Genomic DNA, 27,952 nt, shown 5'->3' on the forward strand with positions numbered 1-27,952 from the left:
AAACATTATTAGGAACAGTTTATGAAGTAACATTCAAATTGCAAATGAACCAAACTTCAAAAAAAAAAGATTTAAAATATTCCCAAATTCAGGAATTACTGCATAGATACCATCTCCTTAAAAAATAATGGACACTACTAGTACTTAGTAATTCTGCAAGTCCAGACAACACCAAATAGAATACATCCTCCTGGTTTTGAAACATATGTTTCCTATTTTCCTATATCTGCTTTATTTGTTCGTACCATATGTAACTTGGAAGTTACATGACACTGTACATCAGCTTCCAAACCCACCAAATGAAGATGACCTTGATTTCTCTTATCAGTGTAACTGTATTATTACAGATTCTGCATCATCATTGCTATATGCAAGGCAGTAATGGTGCACAACTTGCAGTCTGCTACTACGAGCCAAACCTAGTCATAGGCTAAAATCCTGGTTAGAATGCTATACTAAAGCTAACATCTTATGTTAATCTTAACCCTGTGGGACTGGAATTTGCATCAATTTTGATAACACCTCAACAAAATTGCAAGTACTATCCTCAGTTTTTAGAGCCCAAACTATGTTTGTGAATGCTGGACATAATACTTGCTTGTGTATAGATCCATCAATCACTTTCAACTGTAGTTAACAACTCATTTAGTTGAAAGTGTAACAATTATTTTCCTTCTCTAGATAAAACATGCCTCAACTCTTCAGTTGAAGTGTGATCTTCCCAGTTTTCTCCCTACATTTATTTTCAACGACAACATGAAGACAGGAGCATTTTCAAGTTCTCCTACCTCAAGCTTACTCCAACCCCATTTTGTCAGAATTGTAAACCAATCCTTATTTGAAATATTTAGGTAGAGTTTCATTATGAAATTCTGCAAGAAAGTAATTTGAATAGGCTTGTCCTTACCTGGGTAGGAAGACACTTTCCACTACGTAGAAGTCTTGCATAAGAACATCTCTGTCTGGTTTTGATGTAAGGTTTCCTACTGTGTATCCTATTCCCAGCTGGATAGCACCTTTAATAGCTGAGGATGCAGTCTGCATAGAAAGTAAGAATTCAAGCATCAGTTTGCTACAAACAGATTTCTGTTCTTTACCAGTAATATAATACACTAAACATGTAATTGTTATCACAATAACAACAATACTACATCACCTTTACCTCCTTGCCTTCAAGAGCAGAGAACTCTTATCCAGAGATTTTTTTTTTTTCCAATTACAAGATTAAAAAGAAATACTATGCTGTAGCAAAAGCCACAAAAAACTACTCTCTGGTTGTACAGACTGAGAGCTTTAAAACTGTCTAAAGAATGTAGACATCAGGTTCTAACTTGGACACTTCCAATATAATTAGACATCCAAACCCCTTCCGGAGTCTGAAACTGCATGCATCCTCTTCTGGAAAAAAAAAGTTACAAATTCCATGGAAACGTACACACATGCCAATGTGTAAGTCATAATGCTGGCTGCTGTTCTACATACAAATTCTGGATACACATTTATTTACTAAGTTCTGGTCAGCAGTCAGTACAAGAGGTGCACTGACTGGGGGGAATCCAGAGAGAAACCAAAGTGATGAGGAAAGAAAAATCTCTATAAAAATCTATGCACAGAGGATGAAAGACTTAAGTGACTTAGATTCAAATAACAAGGTTTGCAGGGGACAGAAGGGTTCAAATGGGCAGTGCCAGATTGTTTTAGACACTGTATACGCAAATTGAGCTCATCTCTGAAATTTTCTCATGCTGACTAGACAATCCTGCTTTGATGGATAAAAAAAAGTGGTAGAAGTGAGTCAAGATAAGAACTTGCCAAAGAAAGGAACTCTTAAGAAAATATGGAAAGAGTGGCTAAAGGAAATTCCTGGGAAGGCAAAGAAGGTTGTCAGGAAAGAAATATCTTCCCTTAGCATCGTATATTTTCTCTAATTTGAAGTCACTATTTTGATGCCTGTTTTCAGGTTTTATCTCCCACTCACCAAACCAGAGATTGTATCAGCAAAGCAAAAAACACCAGAAGCTCCATGATCAGAACTATTGCAGCACTTGAACAAAAACATTTCAGAAATGAGTGGGAATTACATAAGAAAGAGTTAATGTATACAAAACTACTTTTGTTTTAGTTCTCAGAACAGCTTATGCCAGAGTCACTGCTTATTTTTAGAAAAGAAAAGATGGAGATGTGTAGTTCCTCATTAATTAAGACTGCACACCAAGCAGAACTTGCACTTTTATAACAGTTCTGAACAGGCAATTTGGTGGGAACAAACAATGCCACCATTCTTAGACTGATACTTTGACTAGTAAAAAGATTTGGCTTGTGTTGTAAGAAGATTCACATTTTTCCTTCCTAAAAAGGCCTCTATTCATGAATGATTAATGACCAACAAAAGCAGTAATTACGTAACTTTGATCAAACCAATACACATACAAAAAGAGTTTGTGCTTCACAGCTGGACCCCCATCCTGTTCACTGCCACAGTGCGGGACTATGTCTGAAAACACAACATAGATAACCCAGTGCTCTATTTTACTGATGAGACAGGACATTCAAAAAAACAAACAAACAAAAAGGCAGGTAACCCGGTAATGTGATTCCAAGACGACAGAACTGGATAACCATTCTGGCACATAAAAAAAATTCTGTAGGATTTCTGCAAAAAAAATTCTGCAAAAAAAAGACCTTATCTACAAGGTTATTTTCTTGGGAATTTTCACTCCTATTCAGGGGTGACATTAGTAATCACCCATAATCACAGCACTGGGTTTAACAGAAAATCAATGTTATTAATTATTCAGGATATTTTAAAAACTGTTTTCAAACAAATTGATAGCAGTTACAGCATGCTGAAGGCAATTGCTGACCCAGGTCAAGTGCTTATGAACTACTGTCATGAGTTAACAACCCTCATAAAGGCTGGTCAACCAAGACTCTTACAAAAGGCTATTTTTTGTTTTCACAAGCCTTAAAATGAAAACAAAACAAATCCTGAAATTTCTCTCAATGCAAATGCTTGTTTTGGTCTATTGTTTATTATTATTATTATTTTGTGGTTAAGAATGGAATCCAAGGAGGAGAAAAAGAGCTGCTCCTCAGGCCTTAGGGGAAATGTTCTCTATTAATCCATTTCACTGCTAATATATATATATATATATATATATATAGGAAGTCAGTGTCTACCAATGCAAATGGCAAATATCCACTCTCAGCATTCATTTTTCCTTACTCAGGCACCTCTTCCAATGCCTATGAAAGCAGCGAAGTCTAGTTTCAAACCCAAAACCCTCATATCTTTCAATTCCTCTTAAATACTCCCTACTGTAGAGAAAGCAATAAAATTTAGCAATCTTCTGTGCCAAGAATTCTCCCTTGTAGAGACTGAAATATATATATATATATATATATATTTTATACTGGTCTCACGCAGATGTTCACAAAATTGCCTTGGGCTCATGTATCAGCTGTAACTGTGCAGCGACTCTTGGATCATTTACCATGTTATCATCACCTTCTGAAGCTCTAAGAAACCAAAGAATGAGAATAATCAGGAAGATGAACAACTTCAGTTCATGAATTAAATAAGCTGGAACTAACTGGATTCGTAGCAAATAATGTATGCCCTGACAACTATCTTTGCTACCCAAAGTGGCATAACAAAACAAATGCCTATCATCCTCCTTTTACTGATTAGGGTATTACTACCTACTGGTGCACTCAATGTTGGGTTTTGTACTGACAATGAGAAAGAAACCCATAAAAATATTGCCAGTTTCAAACTAGACTATCTTCTACTGACCCTAATACTGCAAATCCTAACATGTCAGGCCTGAATTTGTCCACCTCTGAAACATTAACAGCATAAACTTGAATGGGCATAAGCACATTCTCATTTTTCTCAGATCCTAAGTGTTATTGACTTATAACAATACCTACTTCTAATGCTACTGTTGAAAAAGAGATTTGCTGTCCACTCTCCAGCCCACAAAACATATGCATGCTACCCATCACACCGTGCCAACAACAACATCTATGTGGCCAGACAACAAGTTACAAAAGAGCTGATACAACTGCAAGTTTTCAGCAGGATCAGTTCCCTGATTCACATAAACAGTTATGTCAGCTGCCTAGCTGAATGCAAGTATCACACTCTCACAGCCTAAAGCAAATTTATGCTATTTAAGGTTGTCCTTCTACTGGCTGAGGGAGTGTAAGTGAAATCTGAACTAGCAAAAAGCCTACCTCTTCAAAATTAACATGTCATCACTTCGTGAATACATCCTAATAGACACTGAATGGCACGCTAGCTCAGTGCTTTGTGTCATATGGCAATCACATTCTTGACTTGGTAGTGGGACCCCTGGGCTTCTTTTCAATCCACAATCAGCATCGGGTATAGTTTCTCCCCAGCCTAGGTTTTCAACAAGTTATTTCAGGAGAGAAAATGTTTTCGCATAAATTCAGGTTAAATGTAGATACTAAGACATAAGGCATGCAAGTATATCAGTAAGGATAACTATAATTCCTGCTGCCACAGAAACTGAGAAATTGCCCATTTCCTGTACTTCTGCCCTTACCTCCTCCACCTCTCTCTCCAGAATGCCAGTGATTTAAAGCAGGTAGGGACAGTTCTCTTCCACCTGCCACCAATCGCCTGTTAAGTGGGAACAGTTCAGCAAAGGAGAAAGAGATACATTTCAGGAAGCGGTACAATGGTGATAAAGTGCTCCAGGATCCTCCCATGCAGAATTCACCAGTCCCATTCAAATTAAACACAAGTGGAATCACCGTATCTAGATTACTCTATATAGAACCACAGACTTGTGGAATGGTTTGGGCTGGAAGGGACCTTAAAGGCCATCTAATTCCAACCCCCTGCCATGGGCAGGGACACCTCCCAGCAGACCAGGCTGCCCAAAGCCCCATCCAGCCTGGCCTTGAGCACCTCCAGGGATGGGGCAGCCACAGCTTCTCTAGGCAGCCTGTGCCACTGCCTCACCACCCTCTGAGTAAAGAATTTTTTCTTTATATCTAATTTAAACCTACCCTTTTTAAGTTTAAAGCCATTACCCTTTGTCCTGTCACTGCACTCCCTGGTAAAGAGTCCCATCCCATCCTTCTTGTAGGCCCCTTTAACGTTCTTGAAGTCTGCAATAAGGTCTCCCTCTCTACTCTGATCATTTCTGTGGCCCCCTCCTCTGGACTTTCTGGTCCATGTCTCTCTTGTGCTGGGGACCCCAGAGCTGAACGCAGTGCTCCAGGTGGGGCCTCACAAGAGCACAGCAGAGGGGGAGAATCATCTCCCTTTGAACAAGTCAAGGTAATAGATTAACAAATAATAGTGGAACTTATTGTAATGCTTTTTTTTTATTTTCTCCTCAATCAAGAGAATACCTTCACTGTGTCTCATAACGCTTAGATAATTCTACATTAAATATTCCCATATTTTTTATTTTAGTCATCTGCCTGGCTTTCCATGATATGAACATACTGAAAATGAAACTTTACTCTTCCACTGCTGCCTACAGCCTCTCCACAGTTTTATCCCTGCATATAAAAGATTAAAAAGTCTTCATTCTGATGAAATGTTATTTTTGCCCCTTTTTGTCACAACTAACTATATCTTTACTCTGTATTTGTCCTATATCTTTGCTAAAAGGCCCATAGAGATGAAAATTGATATGCAGAGTCAAAAAGCATAGTGAAAGGCTACAGGGTGATAAAATATACCACAGTACACAGTTCAGAATACAGAATATCTGCATCAGAAGTAAATATTTTACAGTAAATTGTGCTGTTACATGAAGATTGTTCTGTACAGATGGGTCTTCTACTCTCTCTACATGACTCCAAGCTGAAATTGTTTCAGACTAGCAAAATAAATGAAAACTTAAATCCTTTCAAATCAGGTATTAAGTTTGAGCATGATCCCATAATCAGGACTTTTATACTTCTTTTCCTACAAATATTCTTTTTCAAGCTAGTACTCTAAAATTTATATTTGTTATTTTCATTAAAAAAGCATTAACCAGATAGATATAACGTGTAAAGGCCATTTACGTTCAGGGAACGACAACAAAAAAAAATAATGAACTGAAGCTATTTAACAACTGGGTACAGGGCTATTGAAAAGACTATGAAAATATGTCCTTTAAAAACAGGGAAAAGAATTCAGGGATGACAATAATACAGGTACTACAGTTACTAGAAAGTATGTTACATGTTGCCAGATAATTATTTCCATTACAATTTGAAGGTCATTGCAGCTTACACATAAATGGCTAGCAAACCTAACTAGCCACTGATTTGAATGGCTGGCAAAGCTAACTAGCCACTGTGTTCACAGTGAACAAAGAGTTTGGATACGGTAAACACGTTCATCCTTTTAAACATTTTTTCTTACAAGTTCTCTGTAACTGAATGGGGATATTGCTGTCAACAAACAAATTATTTAAAACAAACAAACAAACCATGAACAAAAAGCAACTCTGTGCGACACAGGCTTCATTTAATTTTATAGTAGTTCCCCTTACTCTTATTCACAAAGCTGTTTTCCCATTCTTCTCCCACAAGTAGCTCGTGAATAATGTAATTCTACATTTTTGCTTTCTTTAAAAGTAGACATCCTAGGAATGCCATATAGGATTGCGTGGACGTAAACTTTGTCCTTGCTTATCTGTTTGCCCTTTTTATGACTCATTTTATTGCAGCTGAAGCGTAGCCTATGAACTTTCTGGGTCAAAGATGGTGATGCCTGGCTTATTGCAGGTGCTATAAAGCAGCTGCTATAATGGTCATACTCTTTGCCTCAGAAACTTCACCCCATTATCACTCTAGAAGGCAAGATATTTGCTTTCTCCCACCCTCTGTACTACTGTAATTCAAATAAATACAGGTAAAACAACACAGGTTTTTAAACTCTGCTTAATGAAATGATAGAGATGCCTATTTATGCCACTTCTGTGAATGAGACTGTGAGCAGACAGCATCTGAAGTGAAACCACCATTGATTAACACTGTTCTACAGCTATGCTTCCCACACAGTGGCCATTAGTTCATTTCTTTCTACTACTGACTGTGGAGAAAAGACTGCTCTTATCTCTCTCACCAGCCCACTCTGCTGCTTGGAGGGACTAGATCAATAAACTGGTTGTCTACCTCACATTACCCTGTTAAAATACTAGCTGGTACTCATCTTCATTTAGTTGGAAAACTTAGCTCATGAAAGAGGTCACACTCCTCCCCAGCTTAAGATTCTAGAGCTTCAGTAGACTTTAATTCTTTAACACCAGTTATTTCGTAACACTACAAGAATGCATTTTCACTTTGAACCTTATAAATCTATTACACTAACCTGAAACCACGGAGAGAGGCATAAAGAACCTGAGGTTGGCAGTAGAGGAAAAAATTCTGAGGAAAGATATTCCTTGACTCGTTATTTAAATTAAGACACAATGCACACACCTCAAATTGTCAATTACTTAGATTGCTGAGACCATAAACATTGCTCCCTTGTAATGGTACTTCAGAAGGGGACTGGTGTAAAGTAACTGCATATAGAAGCCCTCCTGCAAGCAGCATACTCAGTGAAGTAAAATAAATAAATAAATAAATCCACAGGGCTTCACTTCATCAAAATGATTATAGCTGCGTGGATTTGGACAGATCTGAATTGTCTACTACAAGTAAGCATTTGTTCTTCAGTTACACTGGTTACCGTAAGTACCAGAAATCTGCACATACTACAACTTCTATGCAAACATGGTTTATCTTTTAAAGACCCCTGAAAAGAAATTAAGCCTCCAAAAATAGTGTCAACACTTAAGCCAAACCACCTGAGGAGGGTGCCTGTTGAAAAACAGTATGTCTTCTTCAAGCAATATGCAAAAAAACCCACCTTTTTTAACATTAAGAAATTGCCATTTGATCCAGGATGTATGGGTAGTAATTGTACAGTCCATTGCTTTTGCACTAGAGCTCTCTTGCCTTTGGGTGCTTCCTGCGCTTAAAGTCCCATTGACAACACTTCTTACATCTGCTTCTGTTGATGCTTCTGTAAGTGGCTACCATATCTCAGCATGCTCTCTGCAGCTGCCACATTTGAGCTATGTTAAATTACAGACAGGGACACTAAAATAGGACTACTAGAAAACTAGTGACTGAACTGTTTTTCCTGTTTCTCCACATCTTGGAGTAACATGGTACCCCTTCACTCACCCTTAAGGTTACACTGCCTATCTCTCTGACAGCTGCTTGCCCAGCTGCTACAGGTCACATTTCATTAAACCGGACTTCCGTCCATCCCCCTCACCTCTGGATCTTGGTGCTGGGGGCAGAGGTTAACACCTATTCCTAAACTGCTCTTCCTACAGGAAAAGTTACCTTGTGCTGCTAGTCTGCTTTGCAAGAAGCAGCTGGGACCTCCAGATGAAAGCTATGCACAATGTTTTTCTTACAGTAAGGCAATTCATAACTCAAAATAAACAGAAAAACAGACAGGCATCCAGATGTAAGCAGAAGTAGTGTCACAGACCTAGCAAAATAAAAGGCTGCAGCAAAGGGTAGAAATATCCAGGGTACACCTACTCTTTCAGAAAGCTATTCATTATACTGGTCAATGCCATATTCTTTGGCCGTTCTTCTTCTTTGCACTCTAGAGCTGTGCCAGAGTACAAAGTAATGCAGCACTACATGCTGCTCTACAGTGTTGGCTGTGCTTTCTATATTAAACGTATCAATAGCCATGATCGTAAAATATAAATAATAGAGCAAACCTTTATCTAGTTACTGTTCAAAATTTGCAAAAGCTCTTTTCTTGCCTTTTTTTTTTTTTTAATAATGTTAATAACTTTGCTGGGGTGTTCTCCCAGAAAAGAAAACACACCTATGTTAGATTCTTTCACTTCCAGCTCAATTGCTATCAGAATGATTTTATCACCCAAGATGAATATGATCTTCCTTCATATTTCAAAATTGGATTCAGGTGACTTCATGGTTTTCAGTTAGTTATTTCTCTATTTCAAAACACCTATGCCAAAGTTTCAGAAGTAGCCATGAATCCAATTGCTTTAGTTCCCCTACCCCAGGCAAAAAAAAAAAAAAAAAAAAAAAATTGAGTACTGTAAGTTTGGTAGTAGCCATTGCTACAAGCAAAACCATTACAACCAATTTCGTCAATATCTTTACAGATGTACAAAGCACTCAAAAGTATGCCATTGAAAGTATACATTCCAGTGCAGCACAAACTCCAGGAGGGAAGTTTCATTGTCTACAACAGCAAGTATTCTATCTGTACACATCAGACTCAGGACATAACCCAATGCCATCAGTGATGCAGCAATGCTACTTGTACACGTTTGACAGCTCTAACAATCAGTAGCTGACTTCCTTTATTCAGATAAATTCCCTCTGCTCCTGGGCAAAGTGACTCACACATGATGTGCAGTTTTGAACAGGTTACGTAAGATGCTTGCTGTAATACACTAGAGAGTAGAACTGTAAAATATGTAACAACAGGAAACAAAGTCATGCCACACATATATGCATGTGCGGCAGCATTCAGATTACAAGCAGAGATTTTGGTAAACCAGTAGCAGGTTTCCACAAAAAGAGCACTATGTATTCTGGTGTGATTTTCTTATACACACTTAACATGCTCTGACAGACCTGTCTGTGCCTCATTCTTGCTACCAGCATATTGCTACTAGCATATAAATTTCAGAATACAACTGAAATCTCATTTGTCAGAAAGCAGATTAAGGAACAACCGTGTGATTGAAGACACTGAAATGCAAAAGCTGCATTGTGTGTCAGCAGATTCTCACAACTGAGTCTGCAAAATATCAGGAGGAAAATAAAAGAAGTGGCTATTGCATACTTGAGATTTCAGTGACAAAACTGTGATGGATATCCACGAGAAGCTACACTCTGGTGACTACATTTTGCTGCCAGGTCTCCTTGCTACTTTGCTTAAGATCTTCAAGCATCAGATGATGCAAATAATCTCAACTTCTCAATTGTTTCTCAGTTTCTTTCAAAAAAACCCAACAAACAAAAACAACAACAAAAAACAACAACATCCAGTAAAACCAATCAACCAACCTCTCTCCACCCCGCCCAAAGCACCTTCAGAGTTTTCATACTTTGAGATTTCTTTGATCTCTAAATTATTTCAATCCTGTACCCTAAAAGCTGCATTGAACACACAACTGTGAAGCTTCTCTTCCTTTAAATGTATTCTTTGATTAGAATTATTGAAATGTTTTTATGGTATTCACAATGTAAAATCAATAACTTCATGAAATTTACAGATGCAGAGAAAACCCAGGAGAAGTCCCACAGATACGCTTGTAGCAAATGTCTACAGTTGAACAGACCTACAGATACATCTTGAATAACACCATTTTAAATAGAGGATACACAAGGAAAGGTTGTGGTTTTCAAAAGGAAAAAAAGCAAAACAAAACAAAAATACAAGGTTGTGTCATCTTTCAAGGACCTTTACTAAATAATATTAGACAATTAAAAGGTAGAAGAGCTTCTATGCCAGACTGAGGTGGCAGAAAAAATATATTTAAAATATCACCTGAATGAGTAAGAATGATTCAAAACAGAAACTGTCGCACTGTCTTCATTTACTTATGGATTTCAGAATCTGTACAATTAGGATGTTTTTATCAATGGTTGTGCAAGGCCCTTCACAATGTTTTAGTAAACTAAGACTTTTTTTGGAGCTCTGAAGTATTCACATTCGTGCAGCTGGCAAGGAACATTTTCTTCTGCCAGGGACGTGGGCCAAAACATTAGTGTTGTAGGAAACTGAAGAAAAACATGCTTCATGAATTCAGATAAGGATGTTACCTACCTCTATTTTAGCTGAGCTAAACAAAATCAAAAAGGAAATACTTCAAGAATCTGACGTCCCAGAAATACAACTGACATGCCTACAGGCTACTTATTCTTACAGAAAGCTTTATCCTAGATAAAGTCAGAGATGGTCTGCCAGAGAAAGATTCTTTTACCTGACTCAGCCAAACTTAAAAAAAAAATATATTACCGATGTTTGTAATAGCTCTTATAACTAATCTACATAGATTGAAGACACATTTGGAACATACTGGTACTGCACAGCAAAGATACCACAGAAACAAACTTTTCCATTATTAACAAGATTCCTTCAATACTGGTTTTGTCTGGGACAGAGTTAATTTTATTCCTAGTAGCTGGGATGGTGCTGTGTTTTGGGTTTAGGATGAGAATAATGTTGATAACACACCAAAGTTTTAGTCGCTGCAGAGCAGTGCTCACACAGAGCCAAGGCCTTTTCAGCTCCTTGTGCTGCCCTGCCAGCGAGGAGACTGGGGGTGCACCCAGAAGGGAACAAAACCAGGACAGCTGGCCCATGCTGGTCAAAGGGAAGTCCCACACTCATGCTCAGCAATAAAAGCTGGGAGTAAAGAAGTGGGTGGGAGGGGATGTTTGGAGCGATGGCATTTGTCTTTCCTGGAAGTGGCTGATCATCTGCCTGCTGGTGGGAAGTGGCGAATGGATTCCTGGTTTGGCTTTGCTTACGTGTGCAGCTTTTGCTTAATCTAGTAAATTGCCTTTAGCTCAACCCACAAGTTTTCTCAGTTTTACCTTCGTGATTCTCTCCCCCATTCAGCTGCAGGGGAGTGATGGAGAGGCTCCCCACCAGGGTTAAAGCACAACACCTTCTTCCCCCAGGACGAACAGGCTAGTAATCCCTTTGTGAACTCTACTGAGGCCAAACAATACCATAAAGAGTTACAGCGTGCCAAAGTATACTGATGTATATACACATAGAAAGGATGATCACTTTTTGAAGTGTTCCCATTTTCACCAGTGAACGATTCAGATGCTTCTTCTTAAAGAACTACAAACTAATTTATCACTGCTAACCAGTCCTCTAAACACTAGATGAGAAGAAGACCCGCAGCAGTGCGCAGCCTGACTGCATGAACAGGATGCAAAAGGCAGAGTTACAGAAAGGAGATGAAAGGACAGAAAAGACAGCAGATTAGTCCTTAGGTTCAACTCATCCTAGAGCTGCTGCAGCAGTTGAGTCCCACATCACTAGATACAACTGTAGCTGCATAGCCCACTCACACTTCAGTCAGTCCAGTTGCTGCTTAAAGCAATATCCACATCAGCTCCGGAGACTTCAGAAGGTTAAGTGATCCACAAGCAAAAGGTAGTGAAGGTTTTCTACATGCTCCAGCAGGAAGTTGTTTTTCTTCAAACAGCAATTACAAATACTTTGTTCTCTGATGGAAATGTGTTTTAGTAAGCCATCATTCATCTCTGTGTCAATTAGACTGACTGTATTGTGCTAAGGAAAGCAGTGCAATTTACATTAGAAGCAAGCTACCTTTATCTCCAAGATAAAATAATGATATTTAAAACTTATATAAAACAGGTCAAACCAAAAGTCAACCATTTACAATTATTTTCTCTAATTTTCCTTCATGTTTTACTTATGATCGTAAGGAATACCTGCATTTTCAGATCAAGCAATGAAAACACTGTTTAATATGTATTGATTAGTTAGGTTTATTTCTCATTGGATCTGGCAAATGGAAAATGCCTCTAAAGCTATGACATTTATTTAATTTTCTCTTATGGGTCATTGAATTTTACATCGGACATTTTCCATGCATTATGTTTCCCATTTGTATGCGCTTATATATATATATATACACACACACATATAATGCATTTCTATATATATATATATGATGAAAGTTGCACAGACGTAATCCTTGCATGCTATTATGAAAAATGGACACAAGATATAATCAATCAATATATAATTAATCAAAATGCAAAATGGTTTAAAGCAAAGTCAGTTTGCTTTTTAGATGAGATTGAGAAATGCCCCCTCTCCCCAGCCAACATGCAAGGAAAACATAACCCTTCAGTAAGGCAGTATCAGCACATTACTTATCCCTACAGATATCATTTTAGTTTTGGCATTACAGTCATTCCAACATACAGTTGAGTATCTTCCCCCCCCCCCCCCCCCCCGAGAAGCAAGCTCCTTTACAACTGCTGGGACAGAGAGGCTGAAGAAGCACCCTGGGGCATTTTGCTCTGTGAGAAGACGAAGCTCTCAAGGAAGACTTTAAAGTTAAGACCAAACCACACAGCTCATGAAAGAGCTGCTGCTGAGTTCTCATGTGGAACCATGTGGCCAGGAAGGCCAACAGCATCCTGGCTTGTACCAGGAATAGTGCAGCCAGCAGGATCAGGGAGGTGATCGTCCCCCTGTACTCTGCTCTGGTAAGGCCGCACCTCGAGGACTGTGTTCAGTTTTGGGTCCCTCAGTGCAAGACAAACACTGAGGCCCTGGAGCGTGTCCAGAGAAGGGCTACGAAGCTGGACACAAGTCCTATGAGGAGCAGCTGAGGGAACGGGGGTTGTTTGGTTTGGAGAAGAGGAGGCTCTGGGGAGACCTTATTGCTCTCTACAGCTACCTGAAAGGAAGGTGTGAGGAGCTAGGGGCTGGCCTTTTCTCACAGGTAACTAGCGATAGGACTAGAGGGAATGGCCCCAAGTTGTGCCAGGGGAAGTTCAGGTTGGAAATGAGGAGACATTTCTTCTCAGAAAGAGCAGTCAGGCATTTGAACGGGTTGCCCAGGCAGGTGGTGGAGTCACTGTCCCTGGGGGTGTTCAAGGAAAGGTTGGACATGGTGCTTGGGGACATGGTTTAGTGGGTGATAGTGGTGGTAGGGGGACGGTTGGAGCAGATGATCTTGGAGGTCTTTTGCAACCTTAATGATTCTATGAACCTAAGCAGTGCAGCCCACAGCAGTAGATGTGGGAGAACGATATTGACTCTTCCTTCACTATGCTCTCTGCTTTGGAAGCACAACCTTTTACCTGGGGTAGTGTTGAGACTGAAATTGTCAGCACATTTCAGGATGATTATCTCCTAGTATTAACACTAAAAATCCGTTCAATCACCCATGTAAATCTTGGCATTACAACACTTTTCTTATGTCAGTGTTTCTGAACTACCTGCTAGTTATCCATTCTGCCCCCAGTTATCCTACCGGTCTGTGAACCCCCTACACCCGCATCTCATGATACAACTTCTTTGGCTACCAGACCAATTACTACACTGTCTTTCGTGGAACACTTCAGTGGTACAAATAGTCAAGGTCAAAGACATACACCCAGGTCTAATGTCACACAGCCCTTTATGAGCTTACTCAGTCCCATCTTAACGGCAGATACACAGCTGCCTCTTGACATTAGAGGTCAAAGCAGAGCAGATCTAAAGCCCAAACTGTCACAATTCAAGCCAAAAACTGTATTTTGCCCATTTTAAGATGAAGAGCATATGCTTCTTCACCTTTAATATGTTTTAAAAAAATATGGAAGGGAGGCCTCTGAGAATGAGTTAACAAGCACGGTCTGACCTCAGATCTACACGAGTATCTTGTCTAAGCATTCCCACTGCCATCAAGTCCAGTGGTAGACAGGAACAGGAACTGCCCAAGTAGCTGAAAAAGCATCTGCTGAGGAAACAAGCTTGTCCACAGCCCAGATTTCTGGAGGAAGTGGCACAGGAAGTCACAGATCAGAATGGCAAGAATTTTCCAGCCAAAAAAATGGCATGAAATGCCTCTGTCAACTGCACGTCCTGCCAGCCTCATCTCACAAATAACTTTCTAGACAAATGCAGTTGATTTATCCAGACTTCTGTAAGAAGTATGCAACATAGGATATCTGAAGAAGGTGAGAATTAAAAGAAAGTGCAATGTTTGTAAAGAACTTGGCTTACAAGGAGAGAGATATTATCAAAGCAAAAGCATAATGAAAAGACATGCTACCATTAAGCTCTTTGTGCATTGATTATTGGGTCACACTTTGTTTTTTATTAACATTGGCACAAAAAGCAGAAGCATAATCACAACATTTGGTGAAAACACTGAACCATAGGGTATCCACAAAACAGGATGTTGAACAGAGAACAACTGGATATGTGAATATCCCTAAAGGAATTAAACTGGCGTAAGATGCAAGTACAGACAATTGGCAGCTCAGGGGAAAGGACAGAATTTGGAGATGACAGACTGTGATCTCCCAGTATTGTTTTGTCAGAGATGCATTTCTAGTAAAAACAAAAAAGAATTGTTGCCATGTCAGGAAATCTTTTCAAGGCTTACTCTGGAATATTTTGAATTTAGAGTTGAATGGGAAAAAAGTAGGGCATGTAGGATGACTGGGGGGAATGGCAATTCTCCCTTGCTGGGACTACCAGGTTTTGTATTGTCTAGTCTAGCAATATAAAACTGTGTAAATGTCCACCTTGGGCTCAAGAGCTTCTTTTTCTTTCCAGTACCAAAACGTCAAGAGCAATTTAGACTGCGATATTTTACGGTTATAAGCAGAGGAACCAAACGTAACCTGTATCTAAAAAGAAAAAAAGCATTTTCTCAAACACTATTTTCTTTCGTTTCTGAGAAAATTACCAGAATGTTAAGGCCAGCTAGATACTTAAAATGCAGATGACAACAAAAGGACTGGGAAAAGAAATATAGCTTAATATTCTCCTTGACTTCACCAGCATTGCTGTAGGCAACATTCAGAAGAAAAAAAAAAAAAAAAAGGAAAAAAACACCCTAACCTATGGTATATACTCTAGGACCATGCAGATCTCAGTGCTACATTACAGGAAAAAAAAAAAAAAGATAAATCACCACTTCGAGATAATCTGTCAGGAAAACGATCAAATCCAGCAGCCAACAATTGGTTTATGTAAATATGTACACGTACATGTGTACATATATCCTGCTTTATTTACCAACATTTCTAGGTGGACATAAATAATGCTGCTCTCAGAGAACCAATGAGAGAAAAATCAAAACCAAAACCAATACCACTTACCATTACAACATCTAAATAGCCTTATACTCCTACTCTTGATGCATACTACTACATTAATTATAACATCTCTTAACATCTCTTTTTTAAAATACAAGTCAAACAAAAAGAGCACTCTTTGGAAAAGCACTTGGAGGTGGTAAGGCAAGTATGCAGTTCAGACATATGGCATAGATGTTCAAAGCATTAGCCAACTCACCGTACTACATTTCTGACAACTGTACATGTGCCCAGCGTTATCTCTGTTGCTAAGAGCAAAGAATTTCCACCAATCTAGCAAGAATATGTATTTTAAAACCTTATTGAACTAGCTTTCAAACAGTCAGCTCAGTGGGTAGAAATGTTTTACAATTTCACAAAAGGGGTAAAATACTTTCAAATAATCCACGGAACATGCTTTGTTTGTTCTTGTTCTGAAGCATAGTTCACTCACAGTAGGCTTAAGTTCTCAATATGAAAGGAAAAGAATGTAAGGAAAAGGTTGTAAGTCTTATTTACCTTTTTGTATGTTTTCTCTTCATTTGGCTTTCCAGCAGTAACATCTCCATTTTCAGTAACAGACGACATCTAATAATAGAAGCTTAAGTTATAAATGAAATACTTGCATAAGTAAGCATTCAAAAAAGATCATGCAATCTGTTGTTGAATTCTTACTAATGTCAAACTTTTTAGAGGACGGCAAGTCACCAAGTTACTGACAGTTCATGAGGATTCTCCTCTTTTGATGTTAACTTAACCTTCCCTTTTTTTTCTGGTCACTTGCTCAAAACAACGTCCAGAGTTGCAGAAAGTAAGTATTTTAGTTAGGATCACCTCTTTCCCCCTTTATAGGGGGAGCTCAAACTGCACTGGCATAGCCTATTTGCCCTACTGCAACTAAAATTCACTCTTCATTTCAATTATTGAACTAAATGTTAATTCACTCATTTTGTTTTACACTATTTTGTATCTTTCTCTTTGAATAAGCAGTATTCTTTTAAGTATACAAGCATACCACCTATATTCCTTGCCTTATTTTTTCCTGATTAATTCTTGTTCTGCTCTCTTTATGCACTTCTCTAAAACTTCTCAGCTCTAAGTCAGTGGGTCCCAGACTTTGTCAGTTAGGTAATGCCATCAGCAGCAAAATGACGTCCCAGCTGTGAGCAGGCCAGTATCACATTCAGCAGGAGCCACACCTACCAGTTTCATCCTCTCTTTACCAAAAGGGTAAATATTTTTGCTGTGCACACTGAACTACTGTACAACTGTCAGCTACTCTGTGGCCCTCCCTTAAATAAACCTTCACTTCCTCAGAAGCAAACATCCTAACGTACCTTGCCATCCAGGTGTGTGCACTCTACTCTCACCTGACCTCTCCCAGCCCCACCTATGGCCTGACCCAGAGACAAAGCAACAGTGGCTTCCCACATCAAGGGGTTATCAGATGCCAGGAACAACAGCTCAAGCCCTAGATACCTTCAGATCAACCCATTCACCACCTGCCTCTCACCGGCAGGGTTGGGACTGCTGTTATTGCTGCCACTGCTACTGCCACCAGCACGATCCTCTGCCACTGACCAGTAGACACTGCACTGGGTCTTTCATGGTACATGCAACACCTACTCGTTTAGCTCCATCAGTGAATTCAATTACTGTCATGTCAATGTTATCTTTTGGATTATTAAAGAAATACTAACTAACACAGGGACTGACAGCAACATTACAAGTTACAGGACAAGCGTTTTTCACCATCTCTTTTCTGTGAGTACTTGACTTCACATCTGAACAGTGGCAGCTGTAGTTTAAGTCAACTTTCCATTAAATTGTCTTAGTTTCTAAATTGTTTGACTGGTAAACTCTTTAGAGAAGAGTGATGTCTATTTATTAGATGCCATAAGGTGGCAACCAAAAAGAGGAGCTCCTAGACATGCTGCAATGAAAAAGGATAGGGTTTGGTAGACTGACTAGATGCAACATTTACTGAAACTCAGTGGAATTTTACTTTCCATATTTTTTTTCTAAGTTATGTCAATAATGCAATCCTCTCCCAAAGCAAATGTACTTTCTCATTCTGTTTCCTACAGTTTGGTCACTGTACAGTTTCAACAAAATCAATATGCTGATCACATTCATACTGTCTGAAATTCTCATTTTGAGCCAGATCTCTGAAATTCTGATTTTCAGAGACAACATTTTTTCATGACTCTTTTCAAAAAATCACATAGATAAGAGAGGCAAAATTTCCTTGTTGCTGAGCCACTATGCAAGCACCTTACATATCTGCTGTGCAAAACCAGTACTCAGAAGGATCCCTTTGGGCGGGATTTTCCAGGCAGAAAAAGACAACATTCTCTCAGGCCCATGTACGGCACATGACTTATTCAACATGAATGTCTTTTTCTTCACACCCGTGTTCAGCTCCACAGGAAGACTCTTCAGCAGACTGCATGGGATGAGCTTGAGAGGTACAATGATGGACAAAACTAAGAGGCTTGTGAGCTACATTTTCAGTGGCACATCTCAGAGACTCCAGGTCTTTGGCTGCACTGACACTGTATCTCCCCCAAACAGCAAGGAAGTATTTGACATTACATCTTGTCATGGTTGTAGAGCAACATTAGATCAAGAATAAACCAGTAAGCTAGAGATCACCTGGGTCAGGCACTCAAAGTGTGGCTGTCAAATTAAAATAAAATTTAATAAGCAAAACAAAACAAAAAGCACATACACACACACACACAAAACAACTCAAAAAGCTACAAGAAAATGTTTTAAAATCACCCTAGATTTCACTAACACTTTCACAACGTAAGTATACATACCCTTATAAACACCAGGGAAAGTCATCTGGAGCTGAAAGTGATAATCAAGCCATTCATCGGCGTTGTTGATGTTTTCCAGAATCTATTAAAAGAAAAATCTGTTACCATCTGTCTGCCATGACAAACGTACACCTCACAGAATAGCATTAGACTTCCTTCTTCCATTCTTCAGACAAAGTAAGGATCTAGCTAGAAGCAATGCTGTTCAAGAACTGTCTCAAATAGCTAGGTCACTAATATGTCAATAATGTACTTAGGACACTAGCAATGTTACAAAGAATAAAATCATTGCAGTTCAACTTGCCTCTGCCCTAGAGATGTCACTACTACGGCACCAGCATCCCTACTACGAAATTTATATAGAGCAGTTGACATACATGCTGTGAAGTGTTGTGAAATTACATGCTGTTTTCCATGAAGAGTTTCAAAATTAAATACTAATCTGTATCATCCTCTTTCCCTGGGGATAGCCCAAATTCCACGAAAAAGATAAGCAATGGGAGTGATGGTTTGCAGGACTGGATTCCGAATAGTTGTAGATAACAAGTAAACCCATTTTGGAATTTTTTTCACAATGGTAGCTGCTGTAAGCATAATTTCTGAGAACGATGTCGAGGTAAGCAATTTCATATTTAAAATTATTTGAATAAACATGAGACATATTTAATAGTCAAATATTATTCAATACCTCTTTGGAATGAGCTCATCCTCCCATCTTCTACATCTGTTTTAAGCTACATCAGTAAAGCTAGTCCTCAATTTAATTTCTCAGCCACATCGGAAGAAAACAAATCTCATTTGTCCTTAATCAGTACAAACTGCATCTTGTATGTAACTAAAAATTGATTTAAAAAAAAATCCACAGCCCTTGTTCACTGAATTTAATTTTCCAATAATCTGAAAAGTATCCATAACACCACTAGAAAGCCTTTTCATAAAAGACTTCAAAACAGTATCTACCTCCCCTTCAGTGATGCAGAATAAAAATTGCTCTTGAGATTAAAAACAAAAACAATAAATGAAGGGACAACACAGAAACATAGGTGGCTGGATTCTCTGAGAATAAAGGCTTCTTTAGAAACATCTTTTGTAAGGTCACATACCAGTATTTTCCTACTACAATTAGCTACATTGTTCTTTTTAGCCTTCAAGCAATTAATGTATCTTAATCAATAATTTCTTTACTTGGATAGGGACTGCCATCATGGTACACATGAAACTTCTACTTAAAGACAACTCAGTCCTGATAGCTATTAAAACTGCCTGTAGTTTATCTAGCTTACCTATTTATAAATTTTATGTCATTAACTGACCAGCGTTTGTAACTCTATCAGTACACAAACACAGACATCAAGAACTTCTGTTAATACAACTTCTGTAGGAGGAGGAAGACTCTTTATTATACTGATCGCTGGGTAAAACTCTACCTAAATCATTGTCCTCCACACACACGAGATTATCAATACAGTATCCTCTACTACTCCCATCACTTCCTAAAATAGGATCACACATACTCAGCATAAGCCAAACACAAATGCAGCATGGAAACTTTCTTTCAGTAAGACACTGGCTGAAGAAAACACTCAAGCCAGATATGGAAGAAAAGCCTGATTGTCCTTGGTACAGTCAGATAAATTATTTAAGAACGCCTCATCCATGTGAAAATACACAGCTATAATACTGACAAAGATAGAAAAACAGACAGTGAGATCCCAGCTGCAGCAACTACCAAATACAAAAATTCACACACCATGAAGAAAGTGATTTTTTTTTCTACCTACGCTGGTTTATTTCATTCCTAGAGGCAGCTAGAATTTTTTCAGTTCCTAGTCTTTCGGAAAACAGATCACACAGTTCTGACTTAATTGGCATTGTGCTAAACACCTTTCAAGATCTTCACACTTGGACAATGATCTCATATTTCCTGCAAATAATCTTTGGAAAAGCCAGTGTAACTTAGAGTGTTTTCTCCCTGCTCTGCAGCAACTTTGTGTGCTCTGCGCTGTGTGTATCAAGAGCTACTGTTTCAGTTCTGCTGAGCTTTAGCAGTGCAAAGATGGGCTGCAACTTAGAGTTTTGGAACCCACTTCCAGGCTGAACTACGACTGATTGATCGATCGATTAACTACAAGAGCAGGGAACTGCCATAACTAAAGCATCAGGTCTCTGCATGCATCTGACAAAGGGCAGACTCACAATGAAGTATGGCTGGGCAGGGGGTGAAGAAGGAAAACATCTAGTCAGAAAAATAAAGTGGGTATTCAGAGAAAGACTGGGCCGTGCAGATCTGTTGTTGAATTTCTCAGACATCACACATCCTATGTCATGGCACAAAACAGAAACATTAAAATCCAGTAGAAATTTAAAGGGCATGAAAGAGCACAGAAATACACACTGATGAATCCTCCACTTAATAGCACTATTTGGTTCTGTGTATTTCAGATAATCTGCTTATTAGAAATAGATACTTTCTAATTGTTACAAAGTTGTCTTCCAGAAAGACACAAAACCCCCAGAATGGGGAAGTTTACTCCTTGAAAGAGCATATATAATTTCATATTGTATTCACTACAAAGATATTAAGTCAACACCAGACCAAAAAATGAAGATAAGAATAATTGTTTTATCCGCCCTTAGCAACTGCAAGTTTTCAATTTAAGATTGCATTTTTGACAATGGCAGCTTGCCAGAACAACATGTAAAGGTTTTTTCAGACATGTCTGCATCTGTAAGCAGCATTCATAGTGAATTCTATTAAAAAGAGTAACCATTACCACAGTTAATACTTTGCTAGCTTTTGTCCCTCCTTTGCTGCTTTAAGGCAGCATCTCTTAACACAATTAGGAGTACAACACCCATTTCATTTACCACAAAACTCACTTTTACTCGTAACATTTGCCCAGTCATACTTTTTCTCGTGGTGGTAGCTGTGAAGTAGCTTGTCAAGTCCGTTCCTCAATTCAATAAAGACTTGCGTATCTATCTGGAAAAATACTTCACCAAGCCACATGGAGCACAGAGTCAACGTGCTGCCAGGTTTCAGGTACAGTGTGAAAATGGAAATCTTCATCATGCAATGATGTAGGAAACGGAAAAATTTCCAAACCAAGAATGCTCCACAGAGGAGGAAATCCACCATGACTTATTCATTAATGAAAAGCTACTGTCTTCCTAGGTGCTTTCCTCTTGAGATGCACTGATTCCCTTTCTCATTGCCCCCGGCAAACAGAGAGCAAACAGCACTGTAACATACTCCTGCCTCCTCATACTGCACTTTCCACTTTCAAACCTTTTTCACTCTTCTTTTCCTTTACCAAACCCTCTAGAGTTTTTAAAAGTAAGATTCATTGACCAGACAACAGGCATAATAAATGCAGCTGCCTAAAGCTTTTTCATTCCTCTATCTCTCTGTTTCAGAAACTGACATCTAGTAGGCAGTGTGGTCAGGGCTTGGAAGTTTAAAAAGATAGCATAACGTGGATAAAAGACTTTCATTAACTACCATATTCTCACATCACCACAGGAAACAAAAAAAATATGAAAAAAAGAGGAACTCCAAGAGCAAATGACACTAATAAAGCTAACTCTCTTAGCTTGGGACAAGGGTGGACTAAGACTGCAATTACAAAGCCTCCCTCCTGTCTAGATTCTCTGGTAACTACTACAGCATATACATCAGTAGCAGTATTCCCTGTTAGGTGTCATCTCAACTTGCCTATTTTTCCATGAAACTTGCTGCAATCCTGTGGCACTGTAATATTTTGTTGACACTGGTCAATTAGAGCTGACAACAGCTTTCCCCCTTCCCTCCGCAGTAGAATTTGAAGAGTAAGATTATTTTTAAGATTATTTGTAAAGGAAGAGACTTGGGACACACAAAACATCCTCTGACACATGTACAACTTTCCTGCATACATCTTGTTTCCATAGGAATTTAAGTTAAAAATATCAGTGTGCTTCTGGGTGTCCCTGGGAACAGGAACTGAAGAGGGGACCTCGAAGGTTTTTCGTGTTATGCTATTTTCAGAACACTCAGGAGGTAGCTGAAAATTTAAAATGAGGTGAAAAGTGTGACCTAAATTGTTAGAACTTGTCAAAATCAATACAATCCCCAGGCAGAAATTACATGCTACCTCCTTTCCAGAGTTTTTCTTTAAGCTTTAAGATACTGCTAACTATAACTTTCATGATTTAATTGCCTCTGTTCTAAGGTGAATGGACAATTCACGGTGGTGCAAGAACCTGCAAGCAATGCTAGCATTGTGCCAATAAGCAGATGTAAATAAGAGAAAGGAAGCATAATGGGGTATCATGTAGAGAATAAGAGAAGAGGTATTACAAGAGACATAATATAGCTTTCTCAATGGTCATAACAAGTTAACCTCATCTCCAAGAAACTCTTATTTTAATTTTAGTTAACGTTCTTTGCACATGAGCAGCAGGACAGTTACACAGCTCTTAAGGAAAAAGTGAGGTTGTTCATGTGGCCACTTTGATATAAAGTACATAAAAATCATGTTTTTTTCCCTCTTTTTTTTTTTTTTAAAGTATCCCAGACACTAGTCTGTGAAATGGACTCACTTCCTTATAGCTTCCTTAGCTTCCTTATAGCTTATGGTTACAATCATGTAGCCATCTAAGATCAAACATTCTTGCATGTCCACATACCTGAAATATCCCAAAGCTGGTATCTACAAACCAATATATCCTGAGAATTAAGTCAGTGTTTACACACTTCAATGCACATGACAATCATTGTAAGTTGACAAAGCTTTAATTCTGAAAAGCTCTATTTTCCTCTTTCAATTTTCAGATTCAGAACTTCAGTCATAGTTGCACAGCTATCTGGTCCTAATGCCTGTTTTTAATCTCTATTGCCAGCTGCCATTTCAGCTCTTCCCGGAAGCACTGAAGGATCTCCTTTTGTCTTTCCAGACACCAGCCATGAAAGTAAAGGGAAATTTTTACTGCATCATATATACCACTGATATACCCTGCTAAATATGTGTCAGAAAAATATATTATATGAATTGTGAGAGAGGGTAGGAAAGGAGCTAAAAAACAATTGTTAGGTCTGTTATCCTGGCAAGTCTACCTCCTGCCGCCAGGCTGGTTATGGCAGTTTTAAGTGTGATTAAAAGTCAAAACTTTTCGGTGAGATTTGTGATAGTACTGTAAAGGTTTGTGCATTAGTGAAAACTGGAAAAGGTTTCCTTTAATTCAAAAAAAAAAAAAAAAAAAATACTCTTCCCGCACCCCTCCTTCCCCCCCAAAATGGAATTATTCCTAAAACAGCCTAGCTTATTTTCTGCAGTTTCAAGCCCTGGCTAAACTATAAATCTTTCTAATTACTTTTTCTATCTTGCCTGAAAAAATTAGAGGGACATGCATATAGCACAGAAAGCAAATGATGAAATGCGTATCTGAAGTAAAATGGAAAAAAAAGAAATTTGTTTCTTCTCATGGTCTGCATGATAATGAGAGGGCAGCAGAAAGGCTACAGAGAAAAACACAAGCAAAAAGCATCATAAAGCTGTGATTCAGATAGTTTAACTACGTGAACAATCTCATCTGTTCACGCCACATTTGTTGACATAGCTTAATACCACACATTAATTTCAATGGTCTGTCAGATTTTTAGGCTCACAGTAACTAACCCAAGCACAGTGCTGAGATTCTGATACTGTTTGATTCTCTTGGCAATCCCCATTTCCAGGAATATAGGATAGCATTTGAATTAAAACAGACAGGAAAAAAAATGTAGCAATAGGAGAAACAATCTTAGTTTGCAGGCTGAATTTAAGATTTATCTGAGTAATTTGAGCTTTAAAGCTATATATGTTTCTATCGCAATTCTTTGATTCACTGTTAGAAGTATCACATCAACTACCCCCCCGTAGCTTTCAGAAAGGGAAAACACATTAAAAGGTAGAACATCAGCAAATATCACCTCCATCCAAGTTTACAAATACTCAGAATACAGTTTAATTACCTGGGAGATTTGACAACTTACAAAAGCCCAGCCCTCCTGCACTTAAGGTGATATTAATTGCACATTAAGCTGTTCTCTGGTTCAAAACATCCTGCAAGTGCAATAACCACAGAATCACAGACCACAACAACATCACAAGTTATAGCTGCATATTCTATTTTTCACAAAAAATCACATTATTCATTTTGAAAATAACCTGCTGTGGTTTTTCATGGAAACTTGCTTAAAAGAATGGAAATAAAACTTTAAATTTGTGAAAGTAAACCCAGTTTACAAATCCTTGGAAAAAGCTCGCAGTCCTTCTACAACAAAGCATGCCTCTCTCCATTTGTAACTTCTTTGTTTTTGAAATTCTACATCTCACAGATAACTTGAAAGCCCTCTAGAAAGTATTATTTTTTTCTCCACAAATTATCATATTCAGATCTTCATTCTAAGTCTTAAATCCATCTCACTACCCCGATGCCATGACTTCACTCTTCCCACTGAAGTATCTCTTACATCTTTCCAAACACGACCTGTAAAAGCATAGCAAACTTTCTACTGCATAGTAGGTGGTGTTCATGCATTAAGAACTACGGGACTTTTCCAAATCACTGATACTAGACCAGCAATCAGAAAGAGCAAACATTTGATCCTTGACATAACTGACGTCACACTGTGTATTTTGCAGAAATTGCTAACAAGGCCTCCTTTTAGAGTGGAATGGCTTCATTAATTTCTCATTATTTTGTAACAGACCAAAAGCACACAAAATAGAAAGGCGTATTTGTACATTGCCAAAGAAGGGTTCCCAATTTGTACTCATGTTTCAATAATTGAGATTTCATATTCCAACAGTAACATTTAGGAGATTAGCAGCCTTTTTAACAGCCAACTGCAGTGGCAAGGTAGAAGTATCTCAAAGTCCAGAGTCAGAGCTCTGCTCCATTATTTTGGGAACTTCAATATGACAATGGTCCTAATGCTATTAGCACATACCAGACACTGCATTATTTTGAAATAACATTACCATGCAAGTGCATACTCTCCAACTAATTACTCCAGCATGCTGGGACAAGTGATTGATTAACAAAGCAAAGAACACAATCAGAGAAAAAATTCTTCTACATTTGACTTTGCCTGTACATGGAAAATTGAATGGCAGGGATCACATGCCTGTGGCCATGATGTCCGGAGGGAAAGCAAGTCAAGAAGCATCACTCAAATAATTAGGAAGTGAGATCCAACAGGAATGATGTCTCATTCAAGGGAAAAAGGAGATCAGTTGCAGTGTTACTTATTTTCTAAAGGAATGAGACAAACACAGATGCAAACAATCCCAGCTTGCTGGATGGAAAATATCTATGAAAGAGGAGTTTGGCCAAGCCATCCACTTTAGTGACCTCAAACTCCAGAAAGAGTTGTACAGAAAATGGAGAATAGGTCAAATGCCTAAGGATAAGCACACACAGTGTAGAGTGAAGACATAAGACCAAAGGCAAAAAGCATGAAATGAGACACAGACAACCAGAAATGAAAGAAAAAATAAATAAATGCAGCCAATAATTTTTGAGACACAAGACAGAATTTTTCTTGTACTCTTCACACAGGCTTGAAAAGTCAGCCATCACTGACACCACTGGACTTCGAAATACACAGTATACCTTTGTAAAGACTTCACAGGCATTGGGCATGATAAATGGTTGCAAGCTATCAGCAACCACAATGTGGTAAGTACTCATGCTAGAGACACCACAGGAACTTTTCAACTTTTAACAAGGAAGTCCCAGAAACAGTAGACGCATCAAAGATAACCTGATAACTAGCAAACACAGGGAGAACAAGAACCAATTGAGTCCAACACTACTTCCTTCTCTATCAAGTTATCATGTGGAGTGTTCAATGGATCTGAAGTAGAGGCAATAAGAAGGCTTCAGTCAAGTTTTCAACAGCATCCCATGAAACATTCTCAAAACTTGCTAGAAATGATGGTCAAGGTGGAGCTCTTCCAGAGCATCAGTAAGGTTCAGCTGGAGTACTGCGCCCAGGTTTAAGTACTGTACTTTAAGAAGGCTGGAGTAAATTGGAGATCATCAAGGGGTAAGAATGAAAATGGCTAGAGATTCAGAATGTGAGCTATGCAGGGAAGTGTAGAAGAACTGGAATTCAGTCTAAACAAGAAAGAAAAAAAGACTGAGGAGAAACATGATAGCTAAACACAAATTGATGAGAGAGGGAAGGAACAATCCTGCACTCAGGACCAATAACAAATTACTATTATGAGAAACGTGTATGAAAGAACAAGAACTTGATGTTAGTTGTAATGCTCTATTTCAAGACATTTATCTTTTTCCACTCACCATAACCTCAACAAAATGTCAGCCGTAACACTTTTCTTCACCAACTCAAAATTACTGCGCAAACATAACCACATAACAGAAACATATAATGAAGAAAGATAATAGAAATTAATTGTTTATCTATCACGAACATTCCCAAAAAGATTGTTGGCAGACAACATGCAAAAGCTGTGGTTAAAAAATTAACATGCAGTAATACAGGCTGCATAATTTGTTCATCAGTTTTCCACAGGTTAGTCACAACTTGAAAGTGAAATGCCTCTGGGAATTACTGAGTCTTTTAGCACATTACCACATAATCAATCCTAATAGTTTGCAGAAGTAAATGCTGTGGAAACCTGGTACTGATGTTGAAGTGCATTCTCATGATCTTGAAGTCACCTACGTCTTCTCACCTGGTTCCTGCAAGCATATCTTTTTTTTTTTTATATACATCTTTAACTGAGTGTTGGCTAAGCTTAGCTTTTCTGAAGCCACATTATCTAAGAAATGCAAGTCTTTAAATTCCTGTTTTAATCTCCATTTGAGGGCCCATCCATACAGCTGCAAAAGACGGTTGAAGAATGGAACAGATTGCCTTTGAGGATGCACTGGTAATGTTGGAAATTTTAGAATGGATTAGACAAATATCTTAAATGTAGTTGATACTGTCGAAGGAAGGGAAAGGTCTTGATATCCTTTCATGGTCCCTCCTAGCATCACCACATAACATTTAGACTGTATATCTGTAACAGTCACATTTGGTGTTCCTATCTTCCTGCCTTCCCAATATGCATTTGCTAGCATCCTTATTATAGCACCAGTGCTCCTCAGGCCTCAGAAAAACTCACCTAGACAAAGTAAGAAGAATGTAAGCTATCAGAAAATAATAATCATAATGGAACTCCTTATAATTACGAGCACAGTTC

General features: G+C 38.5%; 1 protein-coding gene across 5 annotated transcripts in view; it reads right to left on the minus strand.

Annotated features, from left to right (window-relative positions):
* Nucleotides 1–27,952, minus strand: part of PIP5K1B (phosphatidylinositol-4-phosphate 5-kinase type 1 beta) — a 109,521-nt gene that overhangs the window by 56,869 nt on the left and 24,700 nt on the right. For all 5 annotated transcript variants that reach the window (XM_080574302.1, XM_080574305.1, XM_080574303.1 and 2 more), the window contains 3 exons: nucleotides 18,711–18,792; nucleotides 16,405–16,473; nucleotides 908–1,038 (listed from right to left, as the gene is read on the minus strand). In XM_080574302.1, the coding sequence (XP_080430428.1) occupies nucleotides 908–1,038; nucleotides 16,405–16,473 (200 nt within the window). In that variant the 5' untranslated portion in view covers nucleotides 18,711–18,792. The remainder of the gene's footprint in view (nucleotides 1–907; nucleotides 1,039–16,404; nucleotides 16,474–18,710; nucleotides 18,793–27,952) is intronic.

This window comes from Anser brachyrhynchus (assembly GCF_964034855.1).
Source record: "Anser brachyrhynchus genome assembly, chromosome: Z".
Classification (NCBI taxonomy): Eukaryota; Metazoa; Chordata; class Aves; order Anseriformes; family Anatidae; genus Anser; species Anser brachyrhynchus.